This window comes from Eptesicus fuscus, chromosome 9 (genome assembly GCF_027574615.1).
Source record: "Eptesicus fuscus isolate TK198812 chromosome 9, DD_ASM_mEF_20220401, whole genome shotgun sequence".
In the NCBI taxonomy this organism is placed as follows: Eukaryota; Metazoa; Chordata; class Mammalia; order Chiroptera; family Vespertilionidae; genus Eptesicus; species Eptesicus fuscus.
The window spans coordinates 101,683,541-101,705,591 of record NC_072481.1 but is presented as its reverse complement, the minus strand read 5'-3'; the positions used below and the strand labels follow the sequence as shown (position 1 = coordinate 101,705,591).

Here is a 22,051-nt window from a genome sequence, read left to right as displayed (position 1 = left end):
GAGGACAGGACTGAGCTAGTGCCAGTCTCCAGGGATTAGTCATGCTGCTGTGAGCCTCCTTGTGTTGCATGCCCCTGAGGGCGGGCTGGGAAGAGCTCAGGGCCAGCTGTGCAGCTCTGAGTATTCTGTCTTCCTGCTTCTCTATACATCTGCTTTTCTCTTCTCAGCAGTGGCTTTGCTGGATGTCCTTTCTTCCTCATAACTTCTGCTTGTCATGATTTCCCCTATGCTTTCTGCTTCTTCACAATTTGTAAATACACACAGCCTTTTTCCACCTTTTACATCCTTTTAATTTCATCCTTTAGTTCCCATTGATGGTCTTTTTCTGGGTGTTTCCTAGTTACAATTTCCAGGGAGGGAGGCTGATTGAACCACCTTTTTTTTCAAACTTTGGACAGACTTGAGCCAGTTGTGCTCACTCCAGTCATGCAGTGGCTGGGGGACTAGGGCATGAGGTATGGCTGTTTCAGAGAACAGGGCTGTGGGTTCAAGCAGTTTCCCTACAAAGGGATGGGGGCAGCAAGTACTGTGAATGCCATCTCTGGTTCTGGGAGTGACTGGGGTATCTGAGCAGTGGAAAGGTGAAAGGAAACACAGCATGATGTTGATGTGCAACCAGGCATGCAGGGGGACAGGGAAGTGTCTGCTAACAGTAGATGCACAGTGGCCTAGCGTGGTCAGGGGAGTCAGTATAGGTTCCTTCTGTTCCTGTGGTATGGAAGCCCGAGGAACCTATACTGAATAGCTACAACTGACGCCATTTGCCCATCCCAGAGCCAGGTTTGTTACAGCACCCACAAAATAAGTGGAGGAAACTTCTCAGAATTGGATGTGGGTTAGGGGAATCTATTTACAATAGAAGGAAGCATTTAGATGGTGCAGTGAAAGGATTGTGAAGACAGTAGTAGTGGGAGGGGGGTGGGTAAAATAAATATTGTAGAGGTAGCTAAGCTGTGAATTCTTACTGTGTATCAGGCTTTGTCCTAAATTCTTCACATGCATTATCTCATTTACTCCTCAGTAACTCAGCAAGACATGAGATACTCTTTGGATCCTGCTCTGAAGACCAGAGACTTGAGGGTTAGCTGTTAAATCACTTGCCCAGTCTCACACACTACTGAGCAGCAGCTCTGGTTTTAGGATTCAGGTGTCCGGACTCCCAGGTCCAGGTTATAGTCACCTCTGCCATACCCTCTCATAGCAGAATGTAGATACCAAAACAGCAGAATGACACAGCAGGTGCCAGAGGAATGTGCTGTCAGGTCGTGGTGGACTGGGACAGAGGCCTGCCAGCTGGGCAGTCTGTGCAGGGAAGGAGTCTGCAAGTTTTGCTTACGGTGCCAAACAGAACTTGGCCAGGTCATGCTATCCCAGTTGGTGGTTGGTTCTGGGAGGCCCACTCGGTGGCAGTGGCTGTGACATATTTGAGGTGTAACTGGGGGCTGTCTGCCCGACCAGGTATGAGCAGCCCCTGAAAAGGACCTTCCCATTGTTTTTTCCTGCCATATCATCCCAATGAGAGTCCCTTGGACTAACTAATGCAGGGATATTGTAACCTATCAAGGGATTTTTAGGCTTCGGTGGAATTTATTACCCCTCAAATTGGCCTATTAGTTATAGTAAATTATGTTCATAGTTACTTGTACAAAAGTGATTTCAAACCATTCATATCAGAATTCTATGTGGTAGATCGGAAGAAATAATTTTTATGCAGAGAAACCCCATAGCATCCTAGGGACTAAATGAATTGGCAGAGACTGACCTGTCTTTCTAGACCAACTTCATTGTATAAATCAACTTTTACTAAGCGAATCATCAGCAGATATTAGTGAACTTGAAAATTATTAAGATAAATTCACAATAGGAGGAAAATTATAGCTACAGTAAAGGTAAGATATAATGTAGAATTTCTTCAGTTAAGTAATTAGGGAAAGTATTGTTTGTTCATTGATTCCATGTGTATCAATGAGCAGATGTGTGTGGACCCCCCATGGAGGGCCACAGACAATAGAGTTTCCACAAACACACATACATACCTGTGATTATAAATTGTGGCACCTGATGTAATGGGGAGTTACAGGCTTCCACAGAAACATATCATTGAGGACTGGTCTAGTATCTGGGGGTCAGGAACTTTCCCAGAGGAAGCTGAGCCAAGTTTCAGAATGGTAAGTAGGACTGACCAGGAGAAGGGGGCGGTAGAAAGTTTTCCAGGTAAAGAGATGATATGTGAGTGCTTGAAACTGGAAGGTGTTTTTTCAAGGGACCATCAGTCCCTGACAGCACTGGCATGTCCCTGTCATGACCTTATGTAAGTGTGCCGGAATTCCTCTGTCTGCCTCCCCGTGAGATTGCAAGCTTGGCAGGAATCTGTTTTCTGTCTCAGAATTGTCTTGCATTTCAAAGATAAATACAAATTTCATCTGATTAATACATCCAGCTCAAGATTTTGACTCTTTAAAAATAAATTTGTGTAATCCTCACCCAAGGTTATATTTATTCATTTTGGAAAGAGGGGAAAAGGGAGAGAGGGAGAGAGGTCTGTCAGTTGCCTCCGGGGATCAAACCTGCAACTTAGGTATGTGTCCTGATGGGAAATGAAACCCACAACCTTTTGGTATACAGGATGACACTCCAACCCACTGAGGCACACCAACCAGGGCAAGATTTTGACTCTTAAAGACAGATGTTAGGCTGGGTCATTACTCATGTTAGACAACAAGACTGTAAGCTAAGAAATTGAATACTAGATTGAGTGTCTGGTGATATATTGGGTGTAAGTTATGACACTGAAAAACACCTTTTTTGTATTATTGTTCTTTATCTTGAGTCTAACTTATGTCTTCAAAAAGCTCCTTTATGCAGTGAACAACTTTATGTGTAAAAACCCTACAGCTGGAGAGAAGGGGGTACAAGGATTATTTTTCATTGCCTTCATTAATAAAGCTGGGCTGTTAAAAATTGGTCACTCTGTACTGCAGTGCCTTTTCTTGGTAGGAGCTCAAACAGAAGGCCAGGTAAGTCCCATGTCAGTTCTCAAACTTGCTCAAGCCCTGTTAAAATGTTATGGTAATACTTAACATAATTTTGGGCTGTCATTTATTTTAAAGCTACTTAACTATAATAGGGATGTTTTTCTAATGTGTTCATTTTTATTGAATAATATGTCTTTCAATCTATAGATGTGACTTAGAACAATAAAAATATATTCTTACTATCTCTTACTTTAGGCTCCATTAAATGACCCCTGTGCATGTGCCTCTTTTATGGGTTTGAAGCCTTCCACTAGTAAATACCATCTTGTACGAGCAATATTGGAGTCCATAGCTTTCAGGTACCAAACCTGCTCTAAACTCCCCACATGGTATTCCTGTTTTCTTTTATTTGTTTCTACAAAACTAGAAATGTCTTAATTTTAATCAAGGGTTTATACCTTTAGTTTAATTCATACTGCATATGACATAGTCTATTCTTACTGCTAATTTTCATATCCTTTCTTATTTTTTCATATTAAATAGTACTAGTACCACTTAGATTTGATATCTGAAAATTCAGTGATTTTTAAAAATATCCAATTTCCTAAGCATAAGAGATTTAAAATTTGGACTTTCAAAGGTTGTTGTATTCATGAAGGAGAATTTTAATATGCTTCTGTGATTCTCTAAGACTGAATTTTCAAAATTATTTTATGTATATTTCCTGTGTTCTTTTTGTTATGAAGCAGGTGTAGCTTATTGAAATTAAAAATGTGGCTATCGTGAATATGAAAAATTGAAATGTTTAAAATAAAATTTCCAGTGATTATAAAATAGAGGGCCTGGAGCATGAAATTCGTGCACTTGGGGCGGGGTCCCTCAGCCCGGCCTGCGCCCTCTTGCATTCTGGGAGCCCTCGGGGGATGTCCAACTGCCAGCTTAAGTCCACTCACAGGGAGCGGGCCTAAGCCAGCAGTCGGGCATCCCCAGCACTGCAGTGGAGATGGGAGAGGCTCCTGCCACCACCGCTGTACTCGCCAGCTGTGAGCCCGGCTTCTGGCTGAGTGCACTGACCACCAGGGGGCAGCTCCTGCATTGAGCGTCTGCCCCCTGGTGGCCAGTGCACATTATAGCAACCGGTCGTTCTGCCGTCGGGCCGAAACTGGCTCTCCGACATCCCCCGAGGGGTCCCGGATTGCGAGAGGGTGCAGGCCTGGCCGAGGGACCCCACCAGTGCATGATTGGGACTGTGGAGGGTCACAGGAGTTGGCCAGCCAGGGAGGGACCATAGGAGGCATGTCTGGCCCATCTTGTTCAGTCCCGATCGGCTGGACCCCAGCAGCAAGCTAACTACTGGTCAGAGCATCTGCCCCCTGGTGGTCAGTGCACGTCATAGCGACTGGTCAGCTGGTAGACTGTCTCCCCCCTGGTAGTCAGTGCACGTCATAGTGATTGGTTGAGCTGCCTTAGCATATCATTAGCATAGTATGCTTTGATTGGTTGAATGGCCGACCGGACAACCAGACACTTAACATATTAGGTTTTTATTATATAGGATTAGTTTTATATATATATTTTAAAATATATATTTTTATTGATTTCAGAGAGTAAGGGAGAGGGAAAGAGAGATAGAAACATCAATGATGAGAGAACCACTGATCGGCCACCCCCTGCACGCCCCCCACTGGGGACTGAACCCGCAACCTGGGCATGTGCCCTTGACTGGGATCGAACCTGGGACCCTTCAGTCTGCAGGCCTGATGCTCTATCCACTGAGCCAATCCAGCGAGGGCTAGTTTTATATTTGATTAATTCTTTTAGATATAATTTATGGCATGCCATCTTAATAGCTATCTATTAAATGGATGCTTGCTTTGTATTTTTATTTGTAGGAACGGTTATAGATAAAATTCAGTTTGAAAATAAAAATTGTGCTCTTTCGTATGGAGGTGAGAAGCACAAGCCCTGAGCCTCTTGTTTATTTGAACATCTGTTACCCACTTCTAGTTAGCAGAATATATTTCTTTAATGCCTTTTTGCATATTTTATATATATCATGTAAATAAAACCATAGCTTTTATTTTTGTAGATTAGAAAAATAGAGAATTACTATGATTTCCTTTTCTCTAAATAGTTACCTTATTTTTTAAACTAGAAACAAGCAATTATATGAGGTGATGCAGAAAGAGATCCATATTCCCGTGACAAAAATCCGGTATGTATGCTTTGTTTCTAATAGATGTAATTAGAAATTGGAAGGAAGTGGTAGCTACCATGAGTATTTCCATCATTAGGGTTATTGAGTATTTCAAAAAGAACTTAAACCTAGATCCTTTGCAACAAAATTCTTGATCATAGGGATTTGACGAGGAATGAAAAGTCGATTTAGGATTTATGGAGAATATAACACACTTTGGAATTTGCGAAGATCTTAGCACCCATATTATAAAAATCTTTAAAGTCTCTTTTGGGCATGTGGCTATCCTTTTGGCATAGAAGCATCAAATTTTCTTTGCTAGAATGTCCAAATGAATTTGTATGTTGGCTCAGTTCACTTGGCCTGTTTTGAACAAATAGAAAGGTGGAAGAACTGATAGCAGGAATAAGGGAAAATGTTTCAAGGTTACCTAGTAAGGTCCTGTATCTGCAAGTCAATGCTAAGTGATATAATTTTGGAATTAAAAAGTAAAATCAAGGGTCTAAAAAAATATGACTCTTTTAAAAAATGGTGTTAATGCTTTTGTTACGGTACTTTATCTCAAATATCTTGCTCCCCACAGGGCAGATGGAGGAGTTTGTAAGAACAGTTTTGTCATGCAGATGACTTCAGACCTGATTAATGAGAAAATAGACAGACCTGTTCACCTGGATATGTCGTGCCTCGGTGCAGCTTCTCTAGCGGGCCTTGCTGTTGGTATGAATTTTATAAAAATGAGAGCTATCTTGCAAACTATTCCTTACAGATAGCATTTCTCCTCCCAAACTGTAAAATTATAAAGAGGGTCCGGAAAACCTAGGTGTCCACTACGCTCCACAAGCATATGTACGTGACTCACAAAACACTCCTGTGGCCTCCTCTGTGGGTGAGTCTCATGCACCTCTTCTGTCCTTACTTCACTCCTTGACTCCTAAGTATGAGGCAAGGACACTTAATTCTCAACTGCTTTGGTCCTTAGCAAGGCAGGGGCTCTAGTCTTTGGCATTAAAATAACTCCATTCTTGTATTTATTGAACATTTGTTGAGCACCCTGTTACATGACAGTCACTACTGGGAATAAAGAGTTTAAATGACATAGCCCTGCTGTGGGAGTCTCTGGTGAGAGCAGTCAGACAAGTTAACCAATTATTAAATTTGGTATAAAAAAATAGCAAACAGCTGTAGTATTAAGCCAACAGTGTGGCCTTCCCAGAGGTGGCAACACAGAGCTCAGTTTTGAAGTGCACAGATAGCCAGGTGCCGAAGAGGGTCAGAACTAAGCTAGCTGTCCAACAGAGAATGCAGCTCCTGCAGAGGTACTGAAAACAAAATTTGGGATGTTGAGTCCAAGTTTGTTTTCTCGCGAAAACGAAGAATGAAGTGAAGGACAAAAACAGTTTGCAGAACTGAAGTTTATTGGGAAAAGCCAGTCCTGGGAAAGGTGTAGCTGGGGTTTCAGGAGCAGCCCAGTGTCCCGAGCTTTCTTTTCATGTTATGGTCAGGAGTAGTTCAGCATCCGAGCTAATTAAAGCCTGTTAGTCCATGTGTGGAGGCCCACATGGCCATAAGCCCCCACAACAGGAGCGTCAGCTATCCACTGTGCACTGCGCCAGGGGAAGAGAGAAAGAGGAAGCTCGAGCGTGCTCTTTTTTATATATATGCTTGTTAGTTCCTGATTGGTTATACTGCCTGTCTTAGTAATATCTATACATTTTAAAGTTCATGCCTCTCTTGCATACCTTTCCTTCTCCGCCCAATTGGGGTATCTTAGAAACTCTGCCTAGTTGGGTTTTGGGTTTTACTTTCCCTTCCTATGGTCCTGCCCCTATCTACCTAGTTTTCTTCTGTCTTCATTTCCCATTCCGATTTGGGAATGGGGGCAATGACCACTCTGGCAACTTACAACTGAAAAGGGACATAGCAAGGGGTATTGGGGCTCCATTGGAGGCAGACGATCTAAGGCACTGTGGAAGATGGGAAGATGTCATTCAGAGTTTCATTTCCATGACCATCTGTAGTTTGATGGATTCTAGGCAAGAGAGGATGAATAGAGTTAGACAATTGAGTATACAAGAGCCAAACAATAATGCTAGGAACAGGTAGCATACCATGGATTTGAGCCTAAATTTTAGGAGATTGAGAATGCAATGTTTTCTCCCTTAACTATATAGTCTGTTTAAGAATATCTTGTGTTCTAAGATCTATTTTAAAAGGATTGTTGACATGTAGGAAGGCCCATTCTATGATCTGGAACCATGTGATCCAGTGAATCTAGTGACCTTTGTATATTTTGGTCTACAGGTGGTTAAATTGACATAAATCCTGAGCTAAGGTCTGGCCAAACAGATGGATGCTATCTCTAAAGCCCTGGGGTAAAACTGTCCAATCTGATCATGGGGGACCCCACTGGCATTTACGAAGAAGTATTTGTCTCTGGACTGTTGAGTTGTATCTAGGACTGACTGCTTCTCTGATCCTGAGAGTTCTTCCATGATAAATTAAAGGTTTATGTCTGTCCCTGAAAAACATCTATGTACTTATTAGGTTATTTGAAAACTTTCCTAAATCCATCTTAATTTGTCTTAACCCTACCAGACCTGAGGCCCTGAACCTAACTGTCCCCTTAAACCACACAAAGTCAATTCAAACACATGGGGGCAGACATTGCAATGGCTAACCATGAGGTTTGACCACGATTGGTTGGTTATTTTTAGTTTGTGACGCATTTTTTTCACGTACTAGGCGAAGTACCAAAAATTAGGTACAGCGGTATAGCGGCAGATTCGGAAATTACCAAAATATCGGTACAGCGGTCAGGTAGGAAAAAATGATACCTGGACCCAGATGGGTCTGTACTCTCCCCCTGCCACTGCCTGTAGAGGGCAAAGGGTAACCAGGGGCCTGGGTGGCCAAGTCCCCTCAGGTCTAGGCAGGACTTGTTCTTCCAGGGGTCCTGGATAAGGAAGACAAGATGGCTCAGGAGCATTTAGTGGGCCACTAGGCCCCATCACCTTCTTAGGGGTTTTTGACTCTCTTATACCACTTTGGGTCAATGTTGCCAGGCATCAGGGGTCAATTTTGTATTGCTTACACAATTTTTTATTGTTTCTTAAGGCAAAGAAAGCCTGAACATATGGGACCTCAGACCACTTCCCTTCCTTCCTACAGAAAATATTTAATTGTATGATGGTAATACTCCCCTTTGAGGACCATGCCTCTCCATCTTCCAAGCTTATATTGTGGCCATACTTAAGTATACTTTCTCTTCAGGGTTTGTGGATCAAATGAATCCCAGTTCCTCAAAATGCAATCTAGGGGTGTGCTGACCTTGGTGGCAGATGAGTTCCCCATCTAAAAAGAAAAAATGAACGAAGAAGCTACCAGTGCCATCTTGTTAGGGCCCTCAAGGGACGTCTCCTGTGTAGGGCAAGAAAGACTGCCTGTTAATGCACACACACTAATAGCTGATCCTCCTGGCTAGACATACTCACAGGGAAGATCCTGACTTAACCCCCTACTACTGGTGCTCGCATGTGTGTGACCATATGCAAGTATCTGTCGGGCAATCACACTTTACCGATGAGATTTCCTGTGCTGCCAGTGTGATTTCCCTTAATGGGAAAGGGAACAAACCCTGGTCTGATATGTAGAGTGGCCTACATGGTTCAAATATTTCTTTAGGGCAATTTGGACTATTGGAATGACCTAAAGAAAAGTTCCTTAAAATTTAAACCTTTGGAAGGTTGTCAAGCTTATTTGACCAAAAGATGTGACATTTTTCCTCAGAGCCAAGAAATCCTTGCTCTCTGTCAGAGGGACAATGAGGCCTGGGCATGGAAGGAGGTGGCGATGGTGTCTAGAGGTGGTATTCTCTGAGCTGAGTTAGGCTTATAACCTAGTGGAGACAAACTAAACTACAAGAATTATGACAAATGGTCCAGTGGAAGAAAAAGTGTTTTAGTACTCAATGATTCCAAGTCAAAGGATGGGAGAAAATTAAGCATTAGTTTGAAGAGTTGTAGCTAAACATCCACGAACACTAAACAAATTTAGAATTCAGTTCAATTCATAGATGAAAAATAAAACTTCGAAAAAATTAACTGGAGTCTGTTCCCAATTGTGTACTATAGTGTTTGTTGAGACACAATTGTTCTCTCTAAAATCACCCTCATTTTTATTAAAGACCAAATTAAGTCTAGTTGTAATTTGGCCTGATTATTTTCATGAATACAATAAGAATAGCAATTGACTGTATAGGCTCTTTTAAAATTTGCTTTGCTGGAATTTCATGATTGAGGGTTTGTGTTTTTTTTCTTTTTTTTCCCCATGATTGGGCTTTAATGAGCCCATTATGGCTCCTAGTTGCCACCACCTTGCCTTGTAGACTTGGGTGAATTCCCCAAGTTTTTGAGGTTCCCAAAATGCCTTGAGGTTCCTTTCTTGACATCTTTCAGGAAAGTAATGTTCATTCATTACCTGGAAAGACTGCCATGAACCACGTGACCAAGCAGGGTACCAGGCTTTTCTTAAAGGCACTCACATTGGCTTCAAGTTTTTTCTGGTGACATCCAGAGTCCAAGCATGTTTCTCTCAGACGTGACACTCTAGTCAAAGTCTTGGTCAATAAAATGGCAGTTGGAAAGTGGTCTTATTGAATTCATGCAAAGAAATGCATTGCCATGATTTACTCATTAAGAATTGCCAAATTCTGGAGGGAGGAGGCAGGGAGAGAAATAAATAATTTACCAAATTGCTTTAAGAAAAGAAACAAGTTTCCTTCTGTCTGAAAAACAAAAAGATTGAGAGTCAGCAATACTTTCAAAAGTTATAAAAACTATAATTATTTTCTGTTCATTCAGTCCCATATTAATGTTTTTGTTTCTCCTGATTTTTCCTACCAGTACTTCTATAAATCCAGATACTCTGTAGAATTCTAATAATTTTCATCCAGTTTGAAGGGAATGATCTGAAAATGTCAGTCCTTTCCATGGATTCCGCAGATGTAACATTTTCCTAAATGCATTATAACAAAACAGTGACTATCTCTAAATGATTAAAAGAAATTTAAAATGACATGGTTATGGATTTGAGTATAATGCAAATGACATGGAATCTTGTCCTTTCTGCAAAATAAAATATTCTAGAATAGCAATTAGAGTTATAAGTGAAGGTGTAATATAATTATTGTTTCTTTATTTGACAAAGCTTTCCATCACTAATTGGATTTCTGCTATCTCTCTCCTTGTGTAGATTTGATTTAAGCTATTTATCCTCTGACTGGGGAGGAATAGTGTAAACCAGTGGTCAGCAAGCTCATTAGTCAACAGAGCCAAATATCAACAGTACAACGATTGAAATTTCTTTTGAGAGCCAAATTTTTAAACTTAAACTTCTTCTAACACCAATTCTTCAAAATAGACTCACCCAGGCCGCGGTATTTTGTGGAAGAGCCACACTCAAGGGGCCAAAGAGCGCATGTGGCTCGCGAGCCGCAGTTTGCTGACCACAGGTGTAAACCACTTACTTTTTAAGTGTCCTTGGTTCAAGGAAGATAGAATTTACTGTTCGAGGCTGTTCCCAAATTGGATCCTCGTCTTCCTATATAAATTAATTTATATGAGAGACCTTGACTGTATTGTGAAAAGTCAATTTATACAAGCAATTAAAGCATGCACCTCTAAAAAGCAAAGCAAGTAAACATATACATCTGGATTATGAAGTATAGACGGGCCCAGCCAATCAGAAGAGGATGCTGGGTGGGGTTCTGAGGCATCATACACCCTCCTGTCCATATGTCTTAAAATTGCTTTGCTGAATATTCTGTTACAGATTATTTCTTGAGGTTCCTGTTTCTTTGCTGTGGCCTTCCCAGAAATCATGAGAAGCACCTGGCGACTTTATTTGCTAAGCCTTGAGACCGCTGGCTTCTCTGCTTAGGGAGTGAAACCACCACCTTTTTTTTTCCCTTTCCTTTCCCCCCTCCCTCTTTGCATTCTTGTTGGGGAGATTTTTTAACTATCTGCTCTTGTGTCCTAGGCTGGGGAAGATAATGGCTTGATAGTTACAAAATGGCTGTAATTGCCCACATTGTTTGGCCTTTGTTTTAACTTCCAGTTTTAGTTTTCCCATTCTGCTTGACCTGATGCATTGGCCCTGTTATTTATATAACTTCCTTTTAATATTTCTCCTTCCAGACCTTCTATAACTTTCACAAACTTTTATACAACTTACAGGAATAACTAGTTTCAAAATACATCTCTATGCCTCATGCCTTCTATTACCAAAACCATACAATTTCCAACTAATAACTCTTAGAAGCCTCCATTTCCAATAACCAAGAAAAGCAAACAGCCAGTATTCCTTATATTGACCCTTATGAACATATTTTAAATACACTTAGTTTCAAGACACTTTCAACAAAGCACAAGACATTATATCAACAGGTCCAAATTCACTTTACAGTCTTTTAGCAATAAAGACAAAGCAGGTGATCTAGCAATCAAAGATGAAATGAGTTAAGTTGATTTGCTCACATGGCCCAGAAACTTGTACTTTCAAAGATGGCCCAGACCAGAGTTTTTGACCAGGTGCTTCCATTTCAAAATTCCTAAACCTTGGTTTCATAAAGCCAATTATCTATAAGCATTTTGCAACCCTTAGCTCTACCTGGAGGATTTAAAAAAGCAACCTGATAGGGAAAAGCTGGGTGGTGTTGTGGCGTAACCCCCATCTTACAAAGGACGCCTCAAAAAAGTCAAATTATGGAGTCATTTATTAACGGCTGGTGGCATACGAGGGAACAAAAGCTCTCCAGATTTCGCAGCCCCGAAAAGCTTGCCACGCCTGGCTTATCTTGGCAGAATATCACAAAAGTATCGATTACATCTTTGGGTCTGGAATGAGGAACCTATTTCGCGAAAAAGCATTTTTACAGAAGCAGAATTTGAGCAACTTAGTTATCTACGAATCACTGAATCAACAGAAACACATTATCTGGGACGGACCACCTGGACAATTTAGAATAATTGTGCTGTCCAGATACTGAGTCAACAGGAATGCACTATCTGTAGCTACTAAGGCAATTTAGGATAATTGATCTGTCCTGGGTCCCAGAAGAATGTGCTTCGATGACCAGTGAGATCACAATCAATGGGATATTCAAACCATCATCAAAGGAGTATTGGGATAGCATACATAAGTTCAGAAAATCAAAATAACTTTCTATTGTTTTAGCAAACAAATAAATATAGGAACCAAACAGCAGTTTCTACTACCATACTTCAGTGGGAAGGCCCTGCGTGACCCCACATTGCTTCATGTGTGCATGGACACCATCCTGCAGCTGGCGGGGTGCCCAGTATTACTTCCCCGTCCATTACTGATCCATCCTGCCCATAGAAGGACCAAAATCCTGTCCCCTGAGGACATAAGGCATGCCTGATAAAGCTCAGGCCCTATGAGTGCTCAGGCGAGGCAGCCCCCAACTTCCTGTTCCCTGGCAGGATATGGAACTTACCTGGAATCTGTGGGATCTGCTGGCTGGAATCTGTGGGGTCTGTCAGGGCTCTTGATTCCATTGAAATCTTGGTGGAACCTCAAGTTATGAAACCAAAATGTGGGATGTTGAGTCTGAGTTGGTTGTCTTACAAAAATGAAGAATGAAGTCACAGACACAAACAGCAGAACCGAAGTTTATTGGGAGAAGCCAGTCCTGGAAAAGGTGTGGCTGGGGTTTCAGGAGCAGCAGAGGTCCAGAGCTTCCTTCCCTGTGACATTCAGGAGAGTTCAGTATCCAAGCTCATTAAAGTTGTTAACATAAAAACATTCAAACCCGTAAAGAATTTTTTTGTGAGTTTATTTGAGCCAATCTATCGACAGTTGTCGGGAAGCAGAATCTCAACGGATTGGGATAATGCTTCAGAGAATGGTGGATTACATCTATATTTACACATTGCAATCAAAGGAAGGGATGTAGGTGGGTTACATGAAGTCCACTGGTGATAGATGAGAGAGAGAGGCAGGAGAAAGCAAAGCGGCGGGGGGGGGGGGGGGGGGGGGGGGGGGAAAGGGGGGGAGGGGGGGGTTTCCCTGGGACTGGATAAAAAGCAAAATGATAGACACATACTTAGGTGGGTGCAGGAACAATTAACATGATAATGAAGGAATTTGTGGTCTCTGTCCTGGCGCCCAGGCACATTAGGTTGTGCCCCCAGGGATCCAGAAAAAGGGAAGTTACAAGTTACCCAGACATTTCAAGGGTGTGTTATCATAGATGCAAAAAGAAAGATAGGCTCAGTTAAGGCAAAGGTTGATCTTGTCAATGAAGATACTGGCCTAGGACGAAACTACCCACCATCACTGCTTTTAGTTAAAGTTTAATTTCAGACCATCCTTTGTGGTTACTTTAAGTCTCTGAGTTTGCCATGCAGGCCTTCCCTGAGCTTGTCAGGTTAGCATGTGGCCTCTTTCATCCACAAATTCTATTTGTCCATGTGTGGAGGCACACATCCATTAGTCATGTGGGCCACGGGGGATGTGCTCCCCTGCAGCAGGAACTTCAGTATCCATGTGCGCTGTGTCAGGGGAGAGAGAAAGAGGAAGCGCATGCACTCTTCTTTGTATTTATGCTTGTTAGTTCCTGATTGGTTATGCTGCCTGTCTTAGTAATATCCATACATTTTATTTTATTACTAGTGGCCCAGTGCACGGGGGAAGGGGGGGTTGTTCCCTCAGCCCAGCCTGCACCCTCTCCAATCAGGGAACCCTTGGGGGATGTCCGACCACGCAATCTGGGACTGCTGGCTCCTAACCGATCACCTGCCTGCCTGCCTGATCGTCCCTAACCTCTCTGCCTGCCTTCCTGTCGCCCCTAACTGCCTCTGCCTGCCTGCATGATTGCCCCTAACTGCTCTCCCCTGCTGGCCTGATTGCCCCTAACTGCCCTCCCCTGCCAGCCTGATCTTGCCCCCAACAGCCCTCCCCTGCTGGCCTGATATCGCACCCAATAGCCCTCCCCTGCCAGCCTGGTTGCCCCCAACTGCCCTCCCCTCCTGGCCTGATCTCACCCCAAACTGCCCTCCCCTGCCAGCCTGATCGCCCCTAATGGCCTCTGCTTCAGCCCCCACCACCATAGCTTTGTCCGGAAGGAAGTCAGACATCCAGAAGATGGTAGGTCGACCCGGTCTAATTAGCATATTACCCTTTTATTTGTATAGATAGATTATGTAGGATAGGATTACTTAAATGGTAGGGGAAGCCTTTTTCATCAGGAGGAGATGCTCTTGGCAGACAAAAATACATAATCCCTATATCTGGACTGATAGCCAGCCATATGCACTATACTGCCAAACCAGTCATTAAAAAATTGAACCGCATTCTTACACCTTACACCAAACAGCTGTTGTTCTTAAAACCCCTCCTCAGCCCCCACCTTAGGTTCTGCCTTCGTAGTTCACCCAGATTAGGTTTTGATTGGTTGGTTTCTATGCTAGTCAGCGTCAAAAGCTCTGCCTCCTAGGCAGCAATTGGCTTCTTGCACTTCACCCAGATTTGGTTCTGATTGGTCGGTTTCTATGCCAGTCAGCATCTCTGGGCCTATCAGCGGGCCTGATTAGAGAGGTGGGGCTAATCAGCAGCCCCAGCAGAGGCCCAAGAGAAAGAGGCACAGCTGCTGGCCAGGCCCTGAGAGAAAGAGATAGGCAAGTGCTGATCAACAGCTGCCACAGAGGCTATGGATCAGACCCTGCCTCTCTCTCCCCAAGCCACTCTCCAGGCCTGATCTGCAGCCCCCTTGGCAGTCAGTGCTGGGTTGGGATGCCCCCAGTGGCGGCAGTTGGTGCTGGGTCGCCATAGCAACCCAGCACTGACTTCCAAATGGTCAAGTCTTAAGTCGTTTTGGATGTTACGGACCCTGGGTTTTTAATATTAGGATATATATACTAAAGGCCTGATGCACAAAATTCATGCAAGAATAGGCCTTTCTTCCCCCGGTTTCCGGCACCAGCTTCCCTCTGGCACCTGGGACCCAGGCTTCCTGCGCAGCCCTGGCTTCGTCCAGAAGGTCGTCCGGAAGGACGTTAGGTCTAATTAGCATATTACGCTTTTATTATTATAGACTAGAGGCCCAGTGCATGAAATTCATGCACGGGGGGGGGGGGGGATCTCCTCAGCCCAGCCTGCACCCTCCCCTATCTGGGACATCACTGTCACAATCCGGGACCACTGGCTCCTAACTGCTCACCTGCCTACCTGCCTGATCGCCCCTAACTGCCCCCCCCTGCTGGCCTAGTCACCCCCAACTTCCCTCCCTGCCGGCATAGTCGCCCCCAACTGCCCCCCCCCACTGGCCTGGTCACCCCTAACTGCCACTCCTGCCAGCCTGGTCGTCCATTAGTGCCCCCCCTGCCAGCCTGGTCGCCCCACACAGCCTGTTCGGTCGCCCATTCGGTTGTTTTGGATGCCATGGTTGCTTAGCCTTTTATATATATAGATACACACATACACACACACACACACACACACACACACACACACACACACACACACCAGGAAGGAGAGAGAGATAGAAACATCAATGAGAGAGAATCATTGACCAGCTGCCTCCTGCATGTCCCCTACTGGGAATTGAGTCCACAATCCAGGCATGTGCCCTGACTGGGAGTCGAACCATGACCTCCTGGTTCAAAGGTCAACACTCAACCACTGAGCCATCCCGGCCAGGCTATCCATACAGTTTAAAGTTCGTGTCTCTCGCGTGCATCCTTCCTTCCCCACCCAGTTGGGGTGTCTTAGCAACTCTTCCTAATTGGGTTCTTGGGTCTTACTTTCCCTTCCTGTGGTGCAGCCCCTATCTACCTAGCTTTCTTCTGGCTTCTCAGTACTGGGCCATTAACAGCAAGTGCTGATATGATGAGAGCAAGAGAAAGGCTGGGCAGGTTACCCAGACCACCTGATCTGGTGGATTCCTCAAGAAGAGGATTTTGGGCTTGATTGTCAAGGCATTGGAGAGCCCCCGAAGAGCTCTGAGCAGGAGGGGCTCATGGATAGATCTCCATTTGGACAGATCACTTTGGAAGTTAGTGGAAGGACTAATTTGAAGGGTAAAGAATGGAAGTGCAGAGGCCATTAGGGAGTTCTTTATGAAATACTCCCTTGGTACACTGGGAGTGTTTTAATGTGTTTCTGTATGGAAGGGAGGAGTGTTTGTGCAGAACAGAATATTTCAGTTAAACTTTAGGCTAAGACTTAACATAGTAAAGTTACAAATCCAAAAAGCCTGAAATCTTGGTAAATTCAACTTTATTCTACTAAAAATCTGTTAACTTTGAATAAAATTATCACACTTTCATTTGTTCATTGACTAATATTTGATTAATTCAAATGTAAGAAAAAAACTTTCCCTTAAATAGTCATTCCCATTTACAATGTTAAAGTTTTTTGTATATGTTAACCCTTAAAAATTTAATATAGTTGATTTTTTAAAATAACCCTATATAATAAAAGGCTAATATGCAAGTTGTCCCCTTTACCGGGACTTTGACCAGGGGGCGGGGCCAGAAGCCCCTCCTCCAGACAGCTCTGCCCCAATCAGCCCTTTCCACTCCAATCGGGATCGGGGCCAGCCAGCCAACCTCCTGCATCCCCTCCTCCCAGCCGACCCAGCCCAATCGGACCCACCTGTGTGCGAATTCATGTACCAGGCCTCCAGTCCTCCTATCTAATAAAAGGGTAATATGTAAATCAACCATCACTCTATCACAAAGATGGCGGCGCCCATACCACAAGATGCAGTGCCCAGTCTTCTCAGCCCTGCCAGAGTCCCCAGTCCCGGGGGGCGGCTGCTAAGAGTGGGCAGCGTGAACGGCCTGGCGGAATGCTTTGCTTTGTCACCCCAGTGACGAGGCAAGCATTCCACCTGGCCACGGATGGGCCTCTGTGTTGCGGAGAGCCTCTGGGCAGTGGGCACAGAGTGGCCAGGCCCTGCAGAGAGCTACTGGTGCACCGATTCGTGCACAGGGCTACTAGTATATATATAAAAGGCTAATGTGCAAAGTGCCCCCTCGGGTGTTTGACCGGGAGTTCGATCTCTCACTATGACATGCACTGACCACCAGGGGGCAGCGCGGAACGAAGGAAGGCCCCGGCTGGCAGCTGGAAAGCCCCGAGTGGCCCTGATCACCGCCAGGCCTAGGGACCCTACCCGTGCACAAATTTTGTGCACCAGGCCTCTAGTTTCACATAACTCAGCAAACTTAGACCTATAACAAGAAAAATCTAAAGTACTTAAACCTACCAGACCTGAGGCCTGGAACCTAACTGTCCCCTATACCTGGGCTCCTGAGCATTAAAGAGAAAAAATCAACATGATATAGAAAAATGTTAGTTACATGCAAACAAGTGGCTAGAATAAGATGGAACTTGGAGATATTGTAGAAAATAGGTCTAGGCAAAGTACTGAAAATTAGGAGTCACCAGAGATTCAGAAATTACTGAAAACTCGGTAATTTAACCCTACAGTGGTCTGGTAGGGTTAAACAACTCTTGCAAATTGAATAAGTTATGCTTATAATTATAATCAAATTCTCATAAAATTCTATTATTATAAGAAAAAGTATGTCACCTTCTCTTGAACATTTAAAATACTTTAAATAACAAACGTGCAGATTATTCATACACATAACTTGAGTTTCATCTGCTTTGTTATATCTGTTTTTAATTTCAAACCTTTTCAGTGCAGGGTACTGCACTCACTACAGGGAAATAGTTTCACCTTCTCAGAATAGCTGAGACTTCTGGTCGGAAGGCTTCTCTTTCGGACATTTGAGACTGAAGGCTGTGCACATCCTCTCTGTTTTCAAAACTCACTCAGAGTCATGGATCTATTCCATGCATAGTTAATAAAATAACTTTAGAAATATGTATGCCTTGGTCTAAATAATAAATTCTGGAAAACGAATTTTAAGAACATATTTATTTTTATGACTAGATTTATCTAACTGTATTATACTAATTAAAACTATGTTTAGTCTTTTAGAAACTTCTATCAATTAATATCTTTAAATATAGAGAGTCTAAAATGTTAACTTTGTAAATAGAAAGATTGTGATTTAACAGAAAATTTTAGAAGGAAGAATTTTGTGTCAGTTTTATTGGTAGGAGAAAATGTACTTCACAAGACTTGTCAATGAAATACTTCAGAGTAAGTGATATGTGCCAAGTTTACTACCAAGACCTCTCTGCTGTTTCAGACCACTTATGCTCATAGTTGTGTGTTCTTGCTGCTTATTTAAAGAACAATGTGTGTCAGAACTCCAACACTGTCTTAAATAGGAATTTAAGTAGCTTGTATGAAATGCAATAGTTTGAAAAGGAAGTATTTATTCTAGTAAATCTCATTTTTTAATTTTGTGCATATACCTAGGGCAGGGTTCAGAACGTATAAGGCCCTAGAAATCTTTTGATCTGGCCTTGCCAAGCACCCGCAGGTGGGACTAAAAAGTCAATAAATCTAGGAGTTTTTTTCATAGCAACATAAGTTTATATTAAGTGAATTATATTAATCGAGTGATGTTGTAAATATCCGAATGGCCCTTGGCAGAAAAAAGGATCCCCACTCCTGTTCTAAGGAGTTGTCTCTCCCCTCAAGATACATTCTTAATTTTTTTTTAATCTATAAGAAGAAAATATGCTATTTCTTATTTTTTTCTTAACAAGTCATGAAATTAAATGATGATGACAAGACATGGTTGTTCTAGAAGCAACTTTAGTGCTCTGCCATGTGCACATAAAGCCAAAAGACTTTTAAATTCTGCTGTATTCATTCCCTGAGACAGTCAATCCAACAAAATTCAAAAGCAACAAAATACTTTGGATTGTGTTTTAAAATAATAATTGTTTACCTTTGCACCAATTCATATAGGTTTGTGGATAAACTTTATGGACTCATTATTTGCTTTAAAATTTGAGAATAATTTTTTATTTATAGGGTTTTGGACTGACAAGGAGGAACTAAAGAAACTGAGACAAAGTGAAACAGTTTTCAAGCCACAGAAGAAATGGCAGGAATATGAAATGAGTATGGAAAACTGGGTGAAGGCAGTGAAACGCTCCATGAATTGGTATAACAAGACATAGCACCAAACAGAATGGCTGAAACCACAGATGGCTGCATGTGACATGCAGATGAGACAAGCTCAGGAATGCCAATACAATGGGGACTGAGAGATTTAAAATGAGCTTTGCAACTGGAGAGAAAAAACACTGATTTTTTTTTAAAACAACAATAAACTAATTTTTTAAAACCTCCAATTTTTTTACCCAAACCTTGGAAAGATTCTAAGGCAGCAGTACCTCAAAACTTTCTATCTTCTGTTTTGTAGCAAAATTCCAAAGGACATTAATCATTAGAAATCATATTTTAACAGTTAATAAGTCTTCCTTTTTAAAATACTAGGTCTATGGTACATATGAACATAATTTTTTACTATCCAAATCAATAGTTCTAGATCAAGATCATTCACATTTTGTTCCAAAATTATATGAAAAGTATTCTATATGTAAAAAAAGAATAACTGAAGAATTGTGGAATTTTGAAACATTAATATTTTTTTAAAGCCATAATTATTCAATGTTGTATCCAAATACAAGCTCGATGTGTTTATCTCGGATAAGCTTGTTAGTCAGTTTTTCTTTATTGAGTTTAAAGTCACTGCCTTAATTTTTCCTTGTTTAGTCAATACCCGAGCATTATTTATATATTAAAAATACTGAAACTTAGGGTATTGATTCCTATGGAACAAGAAAATACTATATTTTTCTTCTTAAATAGTATTTCTTTCAAAAATTTCTGGCTAAAGTATAACATCCCATTAAAAAAACACACATCAAAATGTAGGTATTAAGTATAAATCTTGTCTTCTGTTTTTGTTTTTAATCTTTCTTAGTTGTTGAGATGTCTGCATAAATGTCATTTGTTTTTATTAAGTGCCTAATTGACAGAGCTTACTTTGAAGAAAGTGCCCTAATTTACCAGTGACATAATAATGGCTTTCATTGGGTATTTTACTTGTCCAGTTATCTTTTTAATTTTGGTCTGTCTTTTCCTCTCTGAGACATGCAGGGGTAGCGGCAGAAGTCCGAGATGCACTGAGAAGAGCAAGACAGTTCTCTGTTCTCCAGCTTTCTTGATAGAAGAGTAGAGGGGTGAGCGTTGTGAGTAGCTTCAGGCCAGGAGTAAAATTGCCTTAAGGCAGTTGATCACCTTCCTTCTCTCAGATGATTTGCCCCTCCTTACTTTTGGGCTAGGTTCCTGTTAGATTGGCGGCGGTGATGAGATTCACTTCCCTACCGGTCGGCTTTATCACATAAAGTCCCAAGCCTAGCTGTTTAATAATAATGTAATTGTAGAAGTGACTGTTACAGGAAATTTTGGTGTTTTTTTTTTTTTGTATGACCTAAGAAAAACACCACTCCCCCTTCCCCCCACCCCCGAAAGAAAACCACACAAACAAGATAATGGAGAAAGTTCAAATAGGTTGGTTGAATTGTGCTTTAATGTGTCGGTTCACTACTAAAAACAAGAATTTTCCAATTTTACCTGTATTTTCCTGAATGAAGTGATATATTGTCAATTAGAAAAATTTTAGTTACAGTTGACATACAATATGATATTTGTTTCAGATGTACAGCATAGTGATAAAACATTTATATTCATTATAAAGTGATCACACCCATTAATCTAGTACCCATCTGGCACCATCCATCCTATCCTACATAATAAAAAGGTAATATGCAAATTGCATCACTCCGCTACGCCCATGATTGGGCCGGCTGGAGGCGCGGGGGGCGGGACTCAGGGTGGCCGATTGGCTTGGAGGAGGAGCGGGGGGTGGGGACTCGCGGACCCCCTAAACGGCCGGCGCTGCGGGAGGATCCCTGGGGCCGGTCGAAGGCGCCAGTGGCGGAACTCGGGGTGGCCGATTGCGTGGCTGCCGGCATCAGTTTTCTGCCAGTACCAGTTTTCCTCTGGCCACCTGCCGATCGGAGCGCCTCCAGCCAGCGCCATCAGCCACCCCAAGTCCCGCCCCCAGCCTTCGGGAGGCGCTCCAATCAGCAGGTGGCCAGAGGAAATGGCGCCAGGTGGCCAATCGCGCTGGCTGGAGGCGCTCTGATTCACGGGTGGCCAGAGGCCAGAGATCGCGCTGGCGGGAGGCGCTCCATTCGGCGGGTGGCCAGAGGAAAACTGGTGCTGGCGGAAAACTGGTGCTGGCAGCCAGGTGAAGGAAAGTCTATTGCACGAAACTGTGCAACGGGCTTTTAGTCTATATATATAAAGATGTAATATGCAAATTGTCTGGGACACTGTAATGTCATGACTGCTCAGGAGGAGACTGCATGTGCAAGTGGGCGGGAGGGGACTGCGTGCACAGTGAGGCAAGCCATGGATGGCGAGGTCTGCCAGCCGCCGTGGCTGCGTTGAGGCCCGGAGAGAACAGGTCCTGCCAGCCACAGCGTGCCAGCACTCCCGCCTCTGCACGTGAGCTGCAGAGGAAACACCTTTTCTGACCGCTCATTGGCTAAGCTCCGGTACGCCACTCACAGGGTTCTTGGTAACTTGGGTAATAAGAATCCAAGAAGCTAATCTAGGGTTTTTCCACCTCACTCCTGGAGGAAAAAACGAAGGTTCGCTGCTGGAGGAGCTAAAAAATGTCATATCCTGCCCTAGCCAGTTTTGCTTAGTGGATAGAGCCTCAGCCTGACAACCACAGGGTCCGGGTTCAGTTCTGATCAAGGGCGTGTATCTAGGTTGCAGGCTCCTCTCTGGCCAGGGCCCAGGTCAGGGCTCATGCAGGAGGCAACCAATAGAAGTGTGCCTCTCTGT

The 22,051-nt window shown here is 43.0% G+C and overlaps 1 protein-coding gene and 1 long non-coding RNA gene across 4 annotated transcripts in view; one reads left to right on the top strand and one right to left on the bottom strand.

The window, feature by feature from the left end:
• Nucleotides 1-20,599, top strand: part of GK5 (glycerol kinase 5) — a 164,455-nt gene extending 143,856 nt beyond the window's left edge. For all 3 annotated transcript variants that reach the window (XM_054721620.1, XM_054721622.1, XM_054721621.1), the window contains 4 exons: nt 3,231-3,334; nt 5,131-5,190; nt 5,756-5,889; nt 19,157-20,599. In XM_054721620.1, coding sequence (XP_054577595.1) covers nt 3,231-3,334; nt 5,131-5,190; nt 5,756-5,889; nt 19,157-19,305 — 447 coding nt within the window. In that variant the 3' untranslated portion in view covers nt 19,306-20,599. The remainder of the gene's footprint in view (nt 1-3,230; nt 3,335-5,130; nt 5,191-5,755; nt 5,890-19,156) is intronic.
• On the bottom strand, nt 6,680-9,786 carry LOC129150396 (uncharacterized). The gene is made up of 3 exons (XR_008557144.1): nt 9,713-9,786; nt 7,076-7,201; nt 6,680-6,776 (listed from the first exon to the last, which is right to left on the bottom strand). It is a non-coding gene; the product is annotated as an uncharacterized LOC129150396 (long non-coding RNA).
• Nucleotides 20,600-22,051: the final 1,452 nt, after the last annotated feature.